The 21,154-nt window shown below is 48.7% G+C and overlaps 2 protein-coding genes across 10 annotated transcripts; one reads left to right on the plus strand and one right to left on the minus strand.

Moving 5' to 3' along the window:
* Positions 1–355: 355 nt before the first annotated feature.
* Positions 356–11,000, minus strand: LOC122377938 (ras-related C3 botulinum toxin substrate 1-like). Of its 3 annotated transcripts, none has more exons than XM_043358566.1 (6): positions 10,978–11,000; positions 4,526–4,670; positions 4,030–4,144; positions 3,383–3,500; positions 2,693–2,853; positions 356–1,928 (listed from the first exon to the last, which is right to left on the minus strand). In XM_043358566.1, exons 2-6 carry the CDS (start codon positions 4,639–4,641, stop codon positions 1,851–1,853), a joined length of 588 nt encoding a protein of 195 aa, XP_043214501.1. In that variant the 5' UTR covers positions 4,642–4,670; positions 10,978–11,000; the 3' UTR covers positions 356–1,850. The 3 variants fall into 3 exon arrangements, with proteins under 3 accessions (XP_043214501.1, XP_043214500.1, XP_043214503.1); XM_043358565.1 differs by lacking the exon at positions 10,978–11,000 and adding an exon at positions 6,861–7,342; XM_043358568.1 differs by lacking the exon at positions 10,978–11,000 and adding an exon at positions 7,008–7,210.
* LOC122377936 (mitochondrial 2-oxoglutarate/malate carrier protein-like) lies at positions 7,349–20,929 on the plus strand. 7 transcript variants are annotated; one of them, XM_043358564.1, is made up of 7 exons: positions 7,349–7,377; positions 13,306–13,389; positions 13,644–13,880; positions 15,218–15,305; positions 15,705–15,918; positions 16,503–16,602; positions 20,009–20,929. In XM_043358564.1, exons 2-7 carry the CDS (start codon positions 13,322–13,324, stop codon positions 20,238–20,240), a joined length of 939 nt encoding a protein of 312 aa, XP_043214499.1. In that variant the 5' UTR covers positions 7,349–7,377; positions 13,306–13,321; the 3' UTR covers positions 20,241–20,929. The 7 variants fall into 7 exon arrangements, with proteins under 7 accessions (XP_043214499.1, XP_043214493.1, XP_043214496.1 ...); XM_043358558.1 differs by lacking the exon at positions 7,349–7,377 and adding an exon at positions 7,550–7,605; XM_043358561.1 differs by lacking the exon at positions 7,349–7,377 and adding an exon at positions 7,593–7,664.
* Positions 20,930–21,154: the final 225 nt, after the last annotated feature.

Genomic DNA, 21,154 nt, shown 5'->3' on the forward strand with positions numbered 1-21,154 from the left:
CTGAGCACGGTTTGGCCCGGGACTATTGGTCAGACTTGTGCGACAGGCCAGAACACGCCCGGTGTCGGTCCACAGCTATCCCACCACGCGGCCAGTGCCAAACACACACTACTCGCCTTTGGCAAGCCCAGAGTTACAACAGCTGGGAGGAAGTTAGGAACGACTGCGGAGACTGTTTGCGCGTTGGTCCAATCAGAATACTCGGCCATGCCAGTGCATTCAACCCCCCGAACGCGGCGCGGATTATGAGACCACAACATACCTGGGCAAAGGGAACGAAATCGTGCAAACTTGATCACACAATAAGGAAAGCAAAATGACGTCATTTTGTGTCGCTTCTTACGGTGTACAGAGCTGGGTAAACAAAATGGTATTAAATAATAGTACCACCGACATTCAGCGGTCGCTCGTGCGTAGAAACGTCTCAAAACGCCGCGGGAAGAGCCTGTCTCGGAGTCTCTCTATGGAGCTGGTCCGAGCCATCGTCAGAAGAGGCGGCGGCGGCGGCGGCACAAGCCACCAACAATACAACAATGCCCCAGCAGAGATGCCCGTTAGACTGCCCAGCGCGCCGCGACCCCTGCTCACAGACAGATCATGCCAGGCCCAGTCGATTCGCCTCGCTCGGCTGCGTCACAGAGGGTCAGCACACACGCAACACACACGCACACGCGAGCGCTCGACGTCAAGGCGTCACCCATTCTCTCCATGTAGAGCTTACACTGCTGTCGTCCATGTGTCAGCGGTGGTAGCGGTCGCCGCCAGGGTCTCCGCATCAAATCAGAACAGCTGACACAACCGGGCGCCGCTCCACTCCCTCGCTCTGACTGTGAACGGGTCAACACGCAACAAGGGCCAAGAGAACGGCCAGCTACCGGGAAGCACGCTGCGCTCGAATCCCCTACCGAAGCAGACCGATCGCGCTGCTATACCGAGTGTCGAGTCTCTCGGTAACACGCTCCATTGACGGAGTGTCGCGGGGTCCGCCAGACCTCTCCACTTCCCGTTCCTCCACTACGCCGGGCGGTCGGCTCGGTCCGTCGGCGCCCCTCGCCGCCAGGCGGCTCCCGGGGCGGTGCCAGCGGACCGTTAAAGCGCCCGCCAGCACTCTGGTAACTCTCGCGGCACCCATCTCACACACCGATAGGCTCAGGCTCACTACAGCACACGCTAACACCCACTCGGACGCACAGTTCACGCGGCGGACGGCGCGCCAAAGTTTCGACGCAACCTCAGATATGTCCGTCACTCACTCCGACCTGAACTCGCGCGCGTTCTGACACTCAGGCTCCCGCGATAGCAGCTGATCGGAGATTCCGCCCGCCCCGCGCGGAGGCGGGTCGTCCGCAAAGAGGTGCGGCGCGGACGGCCAGACGGCAGCGCGGCCGGGCGCGGAAAGACTTTCGGCTGGCCGGCCTCTCGTTAGTGGTTAGTTAGTCCGGATATGCGTCGCGGAGACAGGGGCCCGCCGGCCGACTAGCACTGAGTATTGGTGGCGCCGCGCGCTCCCTCTGCCCTGCCGGCCCACCGAGGGGCGGGGCGCCGGCAGACGGGCAGACAGAGCGCACACGAAGTCACGCGAGGCTCCACCGCCCTGAAAACGCGCCGGCCGGCCGTCGGCGACGGGCGGCCTCGTCAGTCCCGGCCGTCCGCTGAGAGACGGAGACAGCCTGATCGGCCGCCTCCTGTGCGTGGAAGAGACCCCGCCGACCGCCGCAACTCGGCGAGGGGAGGTAGCCGGGAGACAGCTGAAGGAAGCGCCCAGTGCCCGCCGCGGCTCAGCAGAGGTGGCCGGGTCGGCGGTACGGCCGCGGCGGCGCGGGGCGCGGGGGGCGCGGTGGATGAGGCGGCTACATGACGACACACTTGCGCTGGTGCCTCCGGAGCGGCTCCGGTCGCAGGACGGCCCGCACCGCCTCGTCAAACACCTGGCCGGACACGGACAGCGAGCGTCAGCTCACCGCGTCAGGTCAAAGGGCGGAGGGCAAGGGTTTTCGCCGTCACGAAGATGCAGGGCGAGGGTCGGTAAATGGAACTGCATGGGGTTTTACTCATCCTTTCACAAGCCTACTGTACCCCAATCCCAGATGATTATTGACTAAATTAACGCACAGCTTTAACTCATGCCATCCTGATGATCACAAAACCATACCAGAAAAAGTTATAAGACTTGCAATTAACTACATATAGTGGGCCGTTTCAGGAATTGGCAATATGACAAGCGGTTAATCGCACGTTGCACTGAGCTAACACATGACGTCAGAATTCTACGGCCACACTCCACATTGTGCAGTGTGCACGGGAAAGTTGGCGGAATGTCGGGTAATTGTTTTCTCAGTACACAACAAACCACCACTCAGGGTGTCTCTGCCGAGCCTGTGCCGGAACGGCGACGAACGATGCGACTTTACGGCGGAATATGACATCACCCCGAGGTACTCATAATAGACACGAGACATGTCATGAATCACAAATGTCAGGACATTAGCAGTTTCACGTCTAAACCCGTGCCCCCGAACACCCAAATATTTACAAACAGCCCACTGACCTCTATCACACTCAAATCTAGCCACCGCCGAGAAAAGCTACACTGCTCGACATGTAGAACATTCTTGTGTCCACTAACCACTATGAATGTACTCGCCACTGCACCGCAACAGCCACAATCTCTCTGCCTTTTGCACCCACTCACCTGTTTGAGCCCTCGCTGCGTCAATGCCGAGCACTCCATGTATTTGACGGCGCGAATCTTATTGGCCAGCTTCTGTCCGTGCTCGCGTTTCACGGGCGACATGCCCGTCTCTGAGAGCTGCTGCAGTGTCTCCTTGTCTTCGCGCAGATCCGTCTTGGTGCCTGCGGACGTGGAGGAGGGGTTAGTTATAACATAAGACGCACGGTCAGTTGGGGGAGGGGAGGACTACACAAATAAACGATAAAGACGACGCCTGTCAGACGACCGAATGTACTTTTATGGTCTGATGCGCGACGAACACGAGCAAAAAATGTAAACAATGACCTACGAGGTGACGTAAAACAAAAACGCTAGTGACAATAACATTCTCAGCACGTCACGACCTCCAGTATTCACGGTGTCATGAGTCAGATCACTGTTTTGCAGCGTGGCTAACTGGACCAACTCGTTTCACACTGTTGTTCCAGGATATGCAGCGTTAAATTCCATCATGCAAACCGGCTGGCCGGGACGGCGGCGGCACCCGCCCATGTCCCTGAATCAGCTGCAGCCGTCTGCAGCCTAACCCGCTACCTCCGTCTAGGGAGAACATCTGCCAAACAAACTCAGCCCGCTCCCGAGCTGGGAACATCAAACAAACACGGAACACCGTACCGTCATTGGGAACCGCCCCCGGGGGTGAGAACTGACCGACAAGCAGGACGGGCGCCTCGGGGCAGTGGTGCTTGATCTCGGGACACCACTTGATGGTGACGTTGTCGAACGAGGCCGGACTCACCACCGAGAAGCAGATCAGGAAGACGTCCGTCTGCAATCGGTGATCACAGTCAGGGGGAGGGAAATAAATCGTACAGTCCACAGGTCACAGTCAGAGGCAGGGAACAAACAGCCAGCGGTCACCGTCAGACTAGTGAAAGGGGAAAACAACATTTCCACTGGCGGGCTGGCCACTTCCTGGTCACGACCTTACAAAGTTAGCATGGTGTCATATGAGCACAGAGGCAGGGGCCAGCTGTGAGCTGCTGTGTGCACCACCGCCCATACTGCCAATGTGACAAGATGTTACGTACGTACATTTATTTTCGGAGCGCGATGCACGCAACTAACAATACCGGAAATCAATGCTGGATCAATGCAATTGAAGCAAGTTTAAAACAGCGTTTCAGCTGTACTATCTCAGTAGCAGACAGGTAAATTCAGTAGCAATCAGAGGGCCGGCCAATTATATGCTGTCCGACCGTTTAAATTACACATGTCCGGCCCATTTACAGCGCGCTACAATATGCGGTCTGTCGGTCTGAGGCACGGTCGGTGGTGTCCCCGGTCGGCATTATCACCTGAGGGTAGGAGAGCGGCCGGAGCCGGTCGTAGTCCTCCTGGCCGGCCGTGTCCCACAGGCCCAGGCTGACCGGGATGCCGTCACAGACCATCGGCGCCGAGTAGTTGTCGAAGCTGCCGAAAGGGCGGCGCCACCGTCAGCGGTGACTCACGGCCCCGGCGCCGACCACACGCCGGGCGGGGTGGGGGACATGGGAGGGGAGGGGAGGGACCCACGCTGCGAACCCGCGCCTGCACCGGACTGCTGTCTGAGTCAGAGGGGGTCGCCGACGGCGGCACGGCCGCCAGCGACGGCACCTCGCCGGCGGCGACGGTAACAACGGAAGTAACGACGCAACATCCGTGCGTGCTCGTGCATAAAAACCTAACACCGGTTTGATACCTGACGCTAAATGAATGAACAGCAGCGCGATATTACCCACTCCCTACCACTCTGGAGCCAGAGATCGCGTGTTTCGTTGACCCCGCCCTGCGTCGCCCCGCCTCCATACGTACACGGTGGGCACATATTCTCCGGGGAAGCTGTCGGTGGTGTAGGAGATCAGCATGCACGTCTTTCCGACGGTGCCGTCCCCGACCACGACACACTTGATGGGCCGACCCGACGACATGGCGGTCCGTCACTCCGTCCGGCGCCGCGCTGTGGACACAGCAGGGGACATGTGGGGTCACTGTGGACAGTCGTGGGGTCACTGTGGACACAGCGGGGACACGTGGGGTCACTGTGGGCACGTGAGGTCGCTGTGGGCACACCCGTGTCACTGTGGACACAGCGGGGACACGTCACTGACAGTGAGTCCACACCACTCACCATCAGCCGCACATCACAGTCTACTGGGCTATATTACTGGTCATCAGACAAATCAGTGACCATCAGCCCACATCACTGACTGGATACCACCATACACTGTCACTCATCAGCCAATATCATTCACCACCAGCACACATTACTAGCAGCCAACAAGCATCAATTGACTGCCATCCTACTGTATATCTGACCACCAATGCATACTGACCACCATGACTGCACATCACTGGCCATCATAACATGCCAGAGCTGCAGGTGTAGCACACAGAAAGGAAGAGCATACTGCTGCTAGGCTAGGCACCCACTCTTTTACTACAATGTGCTCCACCAAACAAATTAAACCATTTATGGTAAATCTGCTGACAGAGACCAATAACAGGCTAAGAGGGAGTATATATCATCAATAACCAAATGAAAACTAAGCTCAGGGGTTGAAATTTGAAGAATCAATGCAGAAGCTTGAAGTGAAGTAGCTAGATACTCTGTTTTCTAAGAGGTCTAATAAATTGCCATTTGTGAATTGTACTGTAATTTGTCATTTCAGCTTAAATAATAAATACAATGAAACATCATAGAATAGGTAAGAGAAGCTTGATTGAGCATGTATGTAACAGTAGCACAGTGTTCACACAAAACATTAATAATGCATCTTCAATTAGGGTGCAATAATTCTGAATCACAACAAATTGGACCACAAATGGTTCATAACAAATGGGACTGTCATAAAACACACAACAAATACATTTAAAAACAGATTAATTGACAAGATGCAAAGAGGAAAGACTACCATAGGTATTCAAAAGCAAAGGAATGAACTGGACTTAAACACATCAATTTTTCAATGCCAATTTTAAGCCTCATCTATCAGAAAATAGTTACTATTTTTTCATCAATAGAAGACAAAAGGCTGCTGGTTGGACTTTGGTTATCAATACAATTCACTGAAATTACAAAAAAGTATGTGATGGCTGAGTTAGCTAACCAGCAGAATGAGACCAATGGCCATGCCCAAAGTTATTTCATTAAACTAAAAAAACAAAAACAGATGTGATGTTCTGGCTTAGCATCATACTTAATGCTATATGAATGATTAAAAGTGAATGTCATGCTACCAAATCCTTGCTACACACTTAGACAATACTGACTAATAAGCAGTGAAGTGAGAAACAGCTATTTAATCTCCAACAATAATAATTGTTATATAAGGGCTGATGATCATAATACATCCAGCCAGAGCAATATCCAGTTCTTACTTTACAGTAAGGTGGAAATTTTAAATATAACACAATGCATTTATCACAAACTATTTTTGTGATTTCATTACTATAGCAATGCAATCACCAATGAGAAACATCAAATAATCTGACATAAAAAGTTAATGTGACATCTTATCTCAATCACCAATGACAAGTAATGTAATATATTACTTCCTTTTATTCAATAAAAACATTAAATTAAGTTTGATCCATAGGTAGGTAGGCATAAAAGACTTGGCAGGCCTGACTGCAAAGCATGGCAATCTTGATTCTTGACAAGATCTCCTCAGTGCAGGCTGCAAGGGCACTTAGCTGGTGCACAGTGCATGTTAATTGAGTGCACTGTGCTAAGCTACTGTGCTGGCACAGCATTGTCTGAAAAATGATACACAGGGACACCACAGGGCTGGCCAGAGAAAAATTGACCTTTCACCCCAGTTTCATCTGATCATAAGTGTAGACTTACAACTTCTGCAGCAAAAATTCTAGCTTCATTTCGGTGCAGAATGGAGTACAGGTTTGCAGCCTGGTTGGTCTGGGCTGGTGTTGATTCACATTTCACTACCTTAGCTAGTGTGTCTCGTCAAAACCATGCTTTGCGGACCATTCAGCAGGTTGAGGGTAGGCAATAAATCAAGTGCTCAGAAAATCTTCTAATGTAACGAATCCATGCCTCTAAATACAAGTTAAAAATAATACTTTTATCGTTTTAACTTAAAGAAATTTACTGTGAAAATGAAAGCATTATCATCACCTAGGTACCTACCTTTGCTAGACAGTGATCGTCCTTACAATGCCAATTTCCTAGTTATTAGTATTCCTTGTTGATACTCTATGAACTGTCCGTGGAATACCAAACAAATACGATATGATATGAAAACCATCCACAGTATACCTACAATCTTATACCCACTTGAATTATTTCAATTTAATTCGTATTCCAATAAAATATCTGGAAAGGGTTGTACCAAGGTTGTGCCAAAAGCCTCTAGTCACGGGTTTTCCCAATATTCAGTGAGAGCTCAAATGACGTAATAGAATTAATCTCTGTTAAAAATGTGTACTGTTTCTCAGCAGTTTTTGATTTTTCAAGTGTCAATTTTCTTTCATCTGGTGTTTTATACAGTCTAGGTTTGTTTTAAAGGTGAAAACCCTCTTTTTTTTGTCAAAACAGAAAGATCAAGTCAAGTTAGATTATACTAATGATGTCATAGCAACGAATCGGCAGAAACAACCTCAGCACCTAGCGGCTTTGTCTTCATAACAAAAACAACTGAAGAGAAGTGACGCACACCGTTTTCGCATTTATTCTTTCTTTCCATTCTTTAAAATAGTATTTACCGGTTTTGGAAAAATAAATCTTAAGTTAAAAATGCATTTTTTTTTTGATTTTTTAGACCAGAATTATATACAAATATTTTAAAATGTGATAGTCTAATTGAGACGAGGCAGTGATGGCGCACTCGTTACTTTTGTAGCGGAAAACCTTCATGCCCTCTTTCTTTTTTGGTGTATGGTCGAAGCATAATTTTATTATTTTTATGTGGTGCTGTATAATTTGCATAATGTGGTGCGGTACTTCTTTCTGTTGTATGATATTTATGCGCTTTATTTTCTGTTTGCTGCGCAAGCGTTTTATTGTACTGTATCTCAAAGTCAAGGCAATTTATCTGGAAATGCTGGATCTGGAACATGTAGCATTTATTATGACCTTCATGTAACCTTGATTATATTTGAGCTGCGTATTTACAAATTGCAACCGAGCTCCGCCGTAGGGTATTTTATTTCCGCCGTAGTGTATTTCACTTGGGGGATTTTCTACCATACATCTGCCTGAGCTTAGGGTAATTACAATTTGTCGGCGACGTTAAAAAATGATGCACTTTTTTCGCAGTATAGGATATCGCATGTGCATATTTCTGCCTTTTTGGGTGCGCTTTATCGTTTTTTCGTGAGTAACTCGCGTAAAAACCGTCCGATCGCGACGAAAATTTCAATGCCCCCGATTTTATCAATTTTACACCTACCCTGACAATTTCATGACCCTGACCTAAATGACCTTTGACCTGTGACCTATTTCTCGAGACCATGTTTGGCCCGAATCGCGATACGGCGTATGTCGGATCGCACTAGCCGCGCGGTTGCAGTCTTCACGTGGTTTCAAGCGTTGAAACATGTGATATGATGCTGGTCCCATGCATTAGGGTGGGTGTCAAGGTCACCTGAAGGTCAGGTCAGCTCAATGACCTTTGATGACCTCGGTTCCTTTTTCGAGTTTTACATGTTTCTAGGCTAGTTTTTGGAGCTGATTTCGAATTTAGCAACAATTTGAACATTACAGGGGGTGTAACGAAATTATCCGGACACCTTTCTTCCCGCTGTAATTAAAAAGCAAAACAATCTGGTACTTTTTCTTTTAACTGAGCTTGTGGCCACCTTTCATAAAAACGCAGTGGTGAATGTTCTGGAGCATTTCAGCCAATGAATTCTACAGCACACTGGCTTTGATGCGGACCAACGCCGTCTAAACCTGTGCCTGCGGTTGAGCAGTGCTTATGGCGGGTGGCTCTTCATACACCTCCTGCTGAACAAGAGCCCACAGGTTTTCGATTGAATTGGGATCGCGACTTTTTCCAAGTCATAAGCGTTAGCCCAGAATGATTGAAGGTTCTATCGGCATCACTTCCCGTTCTTTTAGGGACTTTTAACCCTCGCACGACCAGGCCATTTCTCATAACACGAACGACCAGGGGGGGGGGGGTTGTTACGCCCCCCCTGGCGTTTCAAAACGGAAGGTCGTAGAGCTTAGCGGAAAAAACCAACGGATTGCTCTCAACGAGATCTCGCGATTGGTGGTATATTTTTTGGTCCTAGGTCAACATTTGACCTACTTATGACCGGTCAAAGGTCAAATTTTCGGAAAAATCTAACTTTTTCAGATTTCCGCGCCGATTGCGGCAAAACGGTAAGAAATATCGACTTGAAACCTTCACTAACGTGATCCTTGATCAATTCTCTATCGTTTGGTGTGTATTTCGATGTCATAACTTGATAAAATGATGCGTTGGGAGCATCGGAAGTCTGCAAGGTCATTTGTCCATTGGGTCACGTCAGGCGTGTGACGTCACTGACCTGACCCTGACCCAAAATGAACTACAAGAAACAACCGACGATGCCTGAAATGGATAGCAAATTCGAATTCAGGGCATCAAAATACCCCGAAATGGCATACAAGTGCAAGAAGTCATTACAGGTCAACCGAGGTCAATGACCTTACCTTGACCTTTAGTGACCTTCAAAATGTCAACGGACATTGTGCCAATGTCAAATCAGCCAGTTGTGATTCTATAAAACAATCCATCAGTGCGTTAGGTCAGTCGGCATTTATACCAATGTTAAGCAATCTCCAATTTAGCGTAAATCTGGCCGGAGGTTGTTCCCTTTATGACGTCATAACTCCGTGACCTGACATGACCTTGACAAAAAAATTACCAAAAGTTGCGCAAAGGATGCCCCAAAGGGTACTGAAAATTTGAGCAGGCTATCTGAAACGGTTCGGCGTGTAGCTAAGAAAAACCTCGGGGGGGGGGGGGGTTGATACAACCCCCCCCCCCCAGGTGTTCTAGGGTTAAGTAGCGCGCCGCCCCGCATGAAGACAGCGTGGCTTGAATCAGGCATCAGTGCGCGTTCAGAAATCGTGCCCTCCTATGCCGTCTGGTTGAGCGCCTCCAATCATGCTCCACCTCCTTTCCTGGAAAAGCTCCACCCTTGCCTATGGGGCAAAATATCAGGGACAAAAACACAAAACAAGACAGATAAAAACAAAGCAAAATTAACTCATTACCTAATGAAATTCAGGCTGGAGCAAAAACATAGGGAATAGGTATCTATGTCAAATTAGAATGAAAGATTAAAATCAACCTGACCAGGCCTTACGGTCTGACCTGGTTCTAACCACCTTACTTCGCCTAACTTAACTTAATTCAACCTAGCCTACCACAACACTGCAGAGGTACCTTCCCGGAAAAATGACGCCCAGGGAGGTGACTGTCCAACTTATTGGAATACTACCATGATTGCTTGTCAAAATGTGTGTCGTCATGCTATTGTTTGACAAGTGATGTATAATAAATGTGATATTAAATAATTATCTCCTGACTGTTGACTGTTGAGTGGTCAAAATATTCAAATAATCAGGGTACAATGCTGTGCATAGTGCACACTAATCATGTTGTTTTTGTGTAGGCCCTCTGCACATTGTTGTGTGCACTGCTATGTGCACAAAAAGTGACTGGTGCACAAAAAGTGACTGGTGGTACATGACAAAACAAAAGGTTGTGCAACTGTGAAGTGCATGCCCTTGGTCAAGCTGGTGCCAAATGCCTATAGCTATAGCAGGATCAGTGAGGGTTGTAGACATGCTACATACATTGTGCAATGTGCATTGAAGATATTGGCACAAAGTTCATCCGTAATTACTATGCTTAACACCTAATGTAGGAAGCGACATAAATGCCCAGATGATGAAACTCTCTGGTCAACATCACACAAATTTATTGACATACTTTGCAGGTACATATTTACATTCATGGCAAATACTTTCGATTTGATTCAGAAACTAGTTGCTAGTAAGCTTGCATTTTTGTAGGTACAACAACGACCATATATTAAATAATAAAAAACCTTCTCATGGCATTCATCACATACCTTTTTACCGAACAAGTACCTAGCTACCATACAATGATTCTAAAAAAAAAAAAAATCCGCAATCCATCTATATCTTAACTGACACAATGAATTTGAAATATCCTAACAAAACCTATAACTGTACATAAGAAGAATGCAATACTACAAGAACCATGAATTTCTGAAGTTTTTCTCACATGCTGGAATGTTGAAACTCTACTTTTGTCGTCCATTTCCACGTTTGATTGAGCCATCATATCGCCAACTGTTTACGTTCTTCAGTCACAAGCTTTCGCACAAATCTTGAATTTTTACGCATCATCTTGAACCATGCTCCAGTCTTTCCAACAAGGTAAAGGTAACATTGAAGCAATTTTGATTTGTTATAACAGCTTCAGATCATGATAGGCTTGAGGTTTGTAATTGTTACACCATTTGCCAGACAAATCTCTACAAAATGTGTATCAATTCCCAAACTAAGTCATTGATCATATCAGTATTATGTTTATATAAAGAAACTCGAATAATCCACAAATTGTTATTGAAACACTCCCACTTCAAGAATTCACAGCAAATAAGAGCACAAGTACAGAAGCAAACAAGCATTGCGCCAGATTTCGTATGAAACGCGCCATCGTCCTGAAGTTTCTACCACAGACGGTAGTTCAACCGCAGCCGTAGTGTGAAAACCCCTGCCCACCTTACCCCACGGCGGAGCTCGGTTGCAATTTGTAAATACGCATTTGAGCTTGAGGGTGCTTCGGCTTTGTTCTTTTTGGTATATTTTATAGCATTTCTGCCACCCATTCTCGCCAGATAATGATCTACCCCTTTCATAACATGGGTAAAATGCTGAGCTGGGGTGGTTGCTCAGTAGGTAGCATAGTAAAGTTCAAGACAGACTGTTAAAGTCTAAGTGACCTCTGCAGTGTTAAACGGCTTTGGTTATTGGGCCAGCTTTAGCTAACAGCTGGCTTGAGAGGACCTTGATTCACCCAGAACTTAACACTTCTGGGCCAGAAGTGTTTTTGATGATGTCTTCAGACAATTTGAATAACATTTAGGCAAAGGCTTCAAATCGTTAATCATGCCTGTGAATCTGGAGCATCAAGCAGGCAAGGGAAGGCAGTGTTACATGGCTCTTATCACATTGCATTGTGTTGGGTGGTTGGGTGCCAGACTGGAAATAACACACGTTATGCCGAATATGTCCGGCTTAGTGGCAGGATTGCGCCAAAAATTTCGGCGCACGTCCGACGTAACTTCGCATGCACCAAATTCAGCGCATGGCGGCGGACGAATTTTTCGGCGCAGGGCGGTCGCATAACTTTTTTGCCGAAAGATGGTCACCGAATTTATGTGGCACACTGGTCAATCTAGCAGCAGATTCGCCCCGCGGGCGGCTCTGGAGAGGTTTCGGGACGAGACCTCCCCGCCCCGGTTGTCACGTGCTCGAACTGGTGAGCCGCTCGAACTCAGCGGAGAAGCGGCTGCCCAGGTGAGGCCTCAATCCTCGGCGTGGAGATAGGCATGGAAGACCTTGTTGAACATCGCCAAGCATTGTTATGCAATACTGCAGTGGGTTCCTGCCCACTGCGGTATCGAGCGGAATGAGAGTGCGGACGACCTGGCAAAACAGGCGGCCGCCCTGCCCTCAAACGCCGACTCGCTGACCAGGGCGGTTCACTGTGCGGCCTCGCATCAATGGCGCGACAACTGCTCAGAATCACTATTCGAGCCACTCCTCGGGAGCACGTCGCCGCTCCCTATCCCCGGAGCGGACCGAGAGGATGCCGTTTCGGTGCACCAGATGAGGGCGGGCCACTGGGGCCGCTCGCTCCAATACGGCACCGAATCGGCTGTCTCCACTCCGTGGCATGCCAGCAGTGCCCAGACAAGCGGTGCCCCGCGGGCCGCGGCGCTCTGCGCTGTGTGCCGAGAAGAGGGTGATGTGCCGGAGCACATGCTGCTCCGCTGCCCGGCCCTCGCTGACTCCCGCCAGCCTCGAACACACTGCTCCGCCGATATTAACATCGGCACAAATTTGTGGCCCCGGAATTCACGGCTCCAGCTTTGTTTCACGGCATGAAGCTAGAGTGCGCTAAGACTATTGAGGTATTGGGTTTCTGTGGAAATGAAAAACTCATTCGGACGCTCAAACATGGGAGAGCGTACAAGGCCCCAGAACACTCTGTCTGGTTCATATAGCCTTCATTGGTAGATGTGCACATGTGCTTTATATACAAAGGGCTTGATTTTCGCACCAATAGGCATCTTATTTTTGGCGCAAATCACACAGAAATTTCAGCGCAAAATCGCTTGCGCCGAATTTCGGCGCAAGAGGGTCTCACGGGCGTCCGCCAGTGTATGGATGTTTTCCAGTCTGGGTTGGGTGCTGTGTCCCTGGTGTGTTACAGAACAGGTGTACCAGATATAAGATTACAAGGTGGAGTGCATACTGCGGGAAGTAGTAACATGGTGTTTGCATGTTACATACCTGCTATGAGTCTGTTTCCATGTTTCAGATTTTAAAGTGCTGAAATGGCAGCAAAGAAGCAAGAAACAAGTATACCAAACTATGTAAAATTCATATTTGGTGGCTCAGCTGGGTGAGTAAATGTACTTTGTTGTTTGTCTAGGCACAGTACACCTGAACTGTAATTTATGAAGTAAAGTTTTTTTGGGAAGCATCAGGTTTTGCAGGGATGTAACAAGCTGAAGGGTTACAGGGTTTGTAGCTATGTGTTTGTGAAAGGGCAGAACATCATTCTTGTTTAAAGACACTCATGAAGGCCGCCCAAAAGCTGCTGTTTTCCACCTGTCAATTCTGGTGTGTCGATTCTGACCCCTCCTCTGTGCGCAGAATGGCGGCCACCATGTTCGTCCAGCCGCTGGACCTGCTCAAGAACAGGATGCAGATGAGCGGCATGGGCGGCGCGGCGCGAGAGCACAAGACCAGCTTCCACTTTGCGCGCGCCATCGTGATGAAGGAGGGCGTGCGTGGCATGTACTCGGGTCTGTCGGCCGGTCTGCTGCGCCAGGCCACCTACACCACCACGCGGCTCGGCATCTACACCGAGCTCTTCGAGCGCGCCAGCAAGTGAGTGGGCCGATCCGCTCATACTCGCACGGGATGGACTCTTACCGCCCGAGTGACGTAAACGCAGCCGGAATCGGGACTTTCCGCTATTGACGACGATTTCGGTCCACTGCTTTAAATTTGGAAAACATAGGTGTATATTTAGGTATAGATTATTAAGTGAACATTTCATGGTAGTAAAACGGAAAGTTTGCGTCTTTCCAACTTTCTTTCCTGTCTTCTCATTCGGCGCATGGTCGAAAATAACACCCGCTGTCACCAAGAGGTGCGGGCCGGTTACCGGCTGATGTAAGCTGGCAGCGTGTCAAATGGCCTTCGGGTGGTCGGAAGGCGGCGGAGCGGGCGGAAAATGACACCGTTCTCACTCACTACGCGAGACTCAGCACATCGCTCACCGTGCTGACTGAATGTGGGAGTAGATAACTCAACTCTGGTGCATACAGGGCACGCTACATTTAGCGCGTGCTTCTCTGTTTGTACGGGTCGTCTTTTACGTATACCGTCGTAAAATGGAGTTAACTAATAATAGGGTCTTAATTCTGAACCCTATATAGGTGTCGCCATGCCACTGTTCTCTTATTTGCTGGTGATTTATGCTTTATCGCGACAGCCCACTAGTTTCGTGGCTGTTTCTCCCGGCCATTGAATCGATCAGTGTCGATGACGGATGCTCAAGTACACACCTGGGACGTCCCTGTAACTGCTTCGATTACACACAGCTGCCCCCGTATTAGCGTAGTGTGAGTGGCACCAGGTGTGTGGTACCGGTAAATGTCGGTCATGCGGACTGACAGACCGATCTCTCCGGCATTTATCATCCGCGGACTAAAAGGTCTTATTGAATAAGGCCTTGTTTCTTCGATTGTTGTTTTGTTGGGTTAGTCTCTTTCGGTCTTTTAGGATAAGCCCTCGAGTAAAACCATCGGCTATCAGCTATTCAAGACCTGTTTTTCCTGTACGTTTACCTCCTATCTATGTACCAACTACCAACCGATGTCTCTCACATGGGTACCTGTCAGTAGAATATCCAAGACAGTTCAAGTTAGGATAAATGATAACAATAACACGTCAAACGTATATTTAAACTCACAAAGCTTTCGGTATGAAAATACCTTGATCATTGTGTTAACAGAAATGAGGACCTGTCCTCATTTCTGTTAACACAATGATCAAGGTATTTTCATACCGAAAGCTTTGTGTGTTTAAATATACGTTTGACGTGTTATTGTTATCATTTATCGTACCTGTCAGTCTTCCTGCCCGACCACCCTACTGTTGTTTCTATTTACTCCATGCCACCCTGGTTTGCTGACACCCGCCCTTCCATCGGCCGGCAGGGACGGGAAGCCGCCCCCTTTCTTCACCAAAGCCGCCATCGCTATGGTGGCCGGCCTGGTCGGCTCGTTCATCGGAACCCCGGCTGAGGTAGGTGGCGCCACCGGGCCTCTGGCTGCTTGCCCGAGCGATACAGCTCGGGCAAATCGGCATTTAACGATTTCATGCCAGAAATGATCTTCCTTCAAACGTATTGCTAAAGCTGTACATCGACGCATGCGTTTTAAACTGGTTTACTTTCATTATCATTATCATTCATCGTTATTTTTATAGGCATTTGCGTCTGGCTCGTCTGTTTATTTGCCTCTCTATCATCAGCAGCACAGCTTCGGTATTCCTCGTTTTGAGCTGACTTGAACGTCCTACATTGTCTCAGTCCCCCTCTAAGTGACTCTCTAAACGCCTTTCATTCTGAGCCCATCTGTACGCCATATCGCAGCTCTCCATTCCCATCTTCAGCCCGTCTCTGACCCCGCTCTCCTCCTTCAGCTGTGTCTGATCCGGATGACCTCCGACGGCCGGCTGCCCGAGGCCGAGCGCAGGAACTACAAGCACGCGTTCGACGCTCTGTTCCGCGTGGCACGCGAGGAGGGTGTGACTGCGCTGTGGCGCGGAGCCGTGCCCACCATGGGCCGCGCCGTGGTGGTCAACGCCGCCCAGCTGGTCTCCTACTCGCAGGCCAAACAGTCGCTCATGAGCACAGGTGAGAGACTAGGGAGCTGTTCTCACCGGCCAAACAGTCGCTCATGAGCACAGGTGAGGGAGCAGCTCTCACAGGCTGAACAGGAGCACTGCTTGCAGGCCAAACAGTCGCTCATGAGCACAGGTGAGGGAGCAGCTCTCACAGGCCAAACAGTCGTTGATCAGGACATGTGAGTCCGAGAGAGCACTGACTACTCAGAGGCCAAATAGAAGTACTGCTCGTAGGCCAAACTGTCGCTGATAAGCACAGGTAATACTGAGAGAGTACTGACAGCAGAGTGCAGGCCAATCAGTCACCGATGAGCACATGTGAGACTGTATAACTGTCCACAGGTTAAACAGCATCCCATGGGCACAGGTGATACTGGGGTAGGCTGCCCCATGACCGATGTTTTTCGATGCCACAGGCCAAATATGAGCGCTACGGCTCATTTTCTGAATAGTATCTGAGCATCAGCACAAACGCAAGTTAAAGGATCCCCCCAAAAGTCTATCACTATTGCTATATTAGTTTACATGTTTTTTGCACAAACACTGCCAGCTGCTCTGTACCGCCATCTCTGACAACCGTCTATGCCTCCGCAGGTTACTTCAGCGACAACATCTTCTTGCACTTCTGCAGTTCGATGATCTCCGGTCTGGTGACTACGGCTGCCTCAATGCCGGTGGATATTGCCAAAACCAGGTGAGTGCGCCCGCCCTCCGCGGCGCGAGGGGAAACTTTGTGAGGAGGAGGGTGCAGGCCGGCCGCAGCCTTTGGGCGTGGGGAGGCCGGCGGGTGCAGACCTCGGAACGCCCTGCGCCTCACGTGGGTGCTGGGCTTTCGGGCTGTGAATTGTTATCGTTTAAATATTGTAGATAACGACAGTTGCACAGGCGGGGAGCTGCTTTGACCAAGCTTTAGCGGATGGGAAAATGGGAACTACGAAGTGCAGACGTCAGAGGTCTTGAAGGAAGGCCATTCGTGAAATAATTTGCGGTCCCTCAGCCGTCACTGATCTTGGTATATGACATGGCTTACGTTCCTGGCCGCTCAGTGTTCCAAAATTATATTTCGGCTTGGGTGTCGGAGGGGAATATTCGTCACTATAAAGAGGGTTGAGAGTGGAAAAATGCCAGTCAGAAATGCAAAAAAAAAAGAGCGGAACATGCAGGGATCAACAATGTTTTTGTGAATGTTGAAGGATGTGGGAGCTGCTTTATAAGATAGTTGAATCGAAAATGGAGCGAGGTAAAAGGTACCCGCAGATGCTCTTTATTGGTAAAATAGGGAGTGAAAAATTGCTCTGGAAAGTTGGAGGTGAGAGTGGAAAATTATTTTGATTTGGATGTCATTTCCCACCCAAACTGGCAAACTTTGGGACACTGTCAGGCCGCTTCATTCTTTTTTTATGAAATAACCCTGAAATCTCGTAGCTTACGCATACAAATCTCATAAGCATCTATTATATGGCTCATACCATTGTATTACAAATTACGCTGACGTCCTTTCTGTCTTAAATTTTCTACATCTGTCTTAAAATCTCCAAGGTCTAACCATTGTCGTAGAAAATGGGCAGGTACATATTCACACGTTGTTTACGTTCATGTTTTTACGCGTCAGCAGCCATTTTAAAGAACTGCATTAATTCTTCTTTCTCGATGTCGTAGGTATGAATAAAGCAGCTGGCGTAAAATAATCAACTCGACAATCATCCCATGCAATGTTACCGCCTTGTGTCACTGAGTTTTTTTTTTAAGACACGAAGCTGGCTCTGCAGAAACCATCTGTGGAGATGCAATCGCGAAACATACGTGTCCACTGTCCGGGGCCACTTGTGCATTTTCATTCCTCGGATTATAATTTTAGGCATCGTTCGTACTTTCAGATAACACATACGCGAATTATGACGTTGGTTTCAAAGTGAGCAAGTTTGCAGTCACCATCAGATATAATCGGCCAAACCACTTGGTACCGCTATACAGCCTCGCGGTGGCTCCCCGCTCCCTCGCAGTGATCTCCGCTCCGCTGTCACCGCTGTGACGTCACGGCCCCGCTGCCAGCCGCTCTGGCACGGCCCCAGGGCCACGCCGCCGGCCTCGGGCGACAGTCGGGGCCGCTTACATGAGCGAACAGAGACGTAACCGACTCCTCGTTACATAAGGGATGGGAATTGATGGTGCTATGGGCCGATGACGTGCTTTGGAGCTCCGCTATTCCACTGAAATTCGCAGATCATCAATGCCATTGTTAAGCCTTAACTGGATAATTTTAATGGGCTCAATCCGAACGTCCTCGCATTCAGTGAGTGGGAGTCGAGATCTCTGCATACCTGTTATGTAATTACATGCGAATACAGAATAGACGGATGTGTCATAGATTGTCAAGATAGATTATGGAAGGATAAAGGGAATTGTACAATACTTTTTATCCTCTGGTACGCCAACATCCGTCTGTAATGACTAATGCAGAATGTACTCAAAATGCCATGCGAGTGCATTTTGGTCAGCATTTAAGTGAGCTCGCTTGCGTGTGCGTTGGGGATATGTGAGGATATAACGTCTCTCGACTTTGCATTTGCTCAAAATATGCTTGGTCAGAATGAACATACATATCATTTTCGACACATATATAATTAAAACTTTTGGCCACGAGTTACATAGGCGTTATAATATTACGAATACCTGTAGACATCTTTTCTTTCTTAGTCTATTGATAACGAGGAGTAGTTTTGGCGTTTCACCGAATTACTAAGTTTTACGTTCATTTTCATCAAAATTGTGGTTTCAATTATAGTATTTACAGATTCCGCAAGTCTGATAGTAGCCCGAATCCGTCGGGTTGATGTTTGCTGCAAACTTTTTCCCGGCATATTATCTCAAACGAGTTTTTATGTGGTCGACCTTGAGCCGAACCGTAGTGAGACTCTGCTGGCTGAAACCACGAGAGGATGGAGTGGCCTTGGACGGGGGATTTCATTGAAGAGGCCCTCGTTTGGGATCTTTAGTTTTAACTGATTTATCATCGTGTTGAAATTGTGGAAGCCCTGTGCTTCGATTGGGTGTCAATTCCAGTCAAATAGCTTTTGTGATAATATAGAAGCTTGACTGACCTGTGCTAATCACGGTCGGGAGAGCCTTGTGCGCTTTCAGGGAGGCACAAAAAGACCGCGCCCGTAAACCCCAATGAACGAACGAAAAAAAGACGATTTATCCTCGGTTTCGAAAACTAATCACCGCCGTTCAGTACCGTCTGTCGTCACCGCGATGTTTTTTATGTCCTCTCTAGAGTCCAGTCTCCTCCGTAAAAAAATTCGTCTCGCCAGATGCCGATGTTTTGGTGGAGTGCGTCTAGCGACGCCGGTTACCTCATCCGTCCGCTCCTGGGGCGCCTAGTTCCATTGTATATTGCCTAGTTCTGCTGCGACTACATATTGGCTCATTACGAACCGGGATGGTGACGTCACAGAAGGTATCGCACCGTAGGCTGGATACTCTGTCGGGATACATCGGCTGGTGACGTCTCCAAATCGCATCAGCTGTTTGCGAGTCGCAATTATGAGTGAAAAATCAATCATTGCGCTTGGAAATTGATCCGAAACAATTACTCCGATCAATGATGGACTCTGGGATGGAAATTCGTTGAAATCGAATCAAACCATGGGCATTCCGACTAATTTTGGAAAGTTTGGTGTTTGTTAAAAAGTTTGTTGATGTTTGTAGCATGTGGCTATGGGTCTCATAATCTTGCTACAAGTGTCACTATTTTATGTGTATCGTCCAACGCATACCAGATGCTTTTCCTAGCTTTACAGCAGGATTACAATGCCTATGACAATTAAAACAGCTCAAGATGTAAATTATGATATTTAAGAACGAATTTGCTGGTATTCTTTCAAAAGATTCAGATAGTTTCAATTTTTTTACGGTCTACCTACCACTGCATATAAGACAAACAACATTTTCAAAATTTGTGGGAATGCCCTTGTAAACATGGAAATTCATCTTTGAAAGATCATGAATCGGAAATCATCTCCATCGAAAAGTAGTAAATGGTATCCGGTTTGACCTGCGTTCAGCCGACTGACCGCCTGTGACGCCTCCGCTGACAGGATTCAGAACATGAAGGTGGTGAACGGCGTGCCAGAGTACAGGGGCGGCCTGGACGTGCTCGCCAAGGTGGTACGCAACGAGGGTGTGTTCGCGCTGTGGAAGGGCTTCACGCCCTACTACGCGCGCATCGGGCCGCACACCGTGCTCACTTTCATCTTCCTGGAGCAGATGAACAAGGCCTACAAGAAGTTCGTCCTGCACGACACCTCCTCGGGCGGCGGCGGGCTCTAGCGGACAGACGGGGTGATAGCAGTGGATGTATCTGCCTATAGATGTCGCGTCGGTCGCGGTGGCGTTGGCCAGTCTTCCGAACGGCGCAGCGGCTGGATGCGGCTCTCAGGCTTCTGTCGGTGCTATTGTACTTGGTGCATGTTTTCAGTGGGGACTGCTAGGAAACTTGTTGACCGATCGTGAGATCGGCTTAAGGATAATTACCAATGATGATTTTCAATAGGCAGTGTGTATTGGCACGAATGGTTTGTATGTATGTGGTGCGCAACTTTTCGCGTGTATCTGACCCACATGCATTGCCTAATTTTGGCATACCTATTTTACCGAACCCATTAGAGACCACTCTGTGCGCCTGCTGAGTATTTTCGGGTCCCATCTCGTCGAGCGAGCCGCGCTGGTGCGCCGCTACCCCGCCTCTCTGCTGCACCGTCACGGGTCACGTCACGGCCGCCAGCGGGTGTGACGGGGGCACCGTGTCACGGCCACCGTCACGGGGCCGTGCCGACCCAGCCGGTCGGAGAAAACACGCACAGTCCGCGACTCGCGGCGAATACACGTGTTCCGAGGCAGGGTGTCAAACCGCGGGGAGAGAGCAGGGGCGAGGGTAGAGGCGAGACTGAGAGAGATGAAGAGTCCGTGCGATGTGCTGGTGCAATACACTACTCTCCAGGTTTATGGAGAAAGAGCAACTGCGGGGTGTCAATAACACTGTTCGGTCTTCGACTGAAGCATAAGGTAAATTGGCCATTGTGATACCCTTGTAACTTAGCTGGATACTAAAGCTGGGACTGAGGCGGTGACATTTTCTTTCCACAGAATCCCTAAGGCAGAAGTTTTTGACAACCTTATCAAAGTGATGTTTGTAACTCGCGTAACTGAACACACGAGCAAAATTATTAATATAATTATATACA

Source organism: Amphibalanus amphitrite, unplaced genomic scaffold (genome assembly GCF_019059575.1).
Source record: "Amphibalanus amphitrite isolate SeventyFive unplaced genomic scaffold, NRLGWU_Aamphi_draft 000053F_arrow, whole genome shotgun sequence".
Taxonomy (NCBI): Eukaryota; Metazoa; Arthropoda; class Thecostraca; order Balanomorpha; family Balanidae; genus Amphibalanus; species Amphibalanus amphitrite.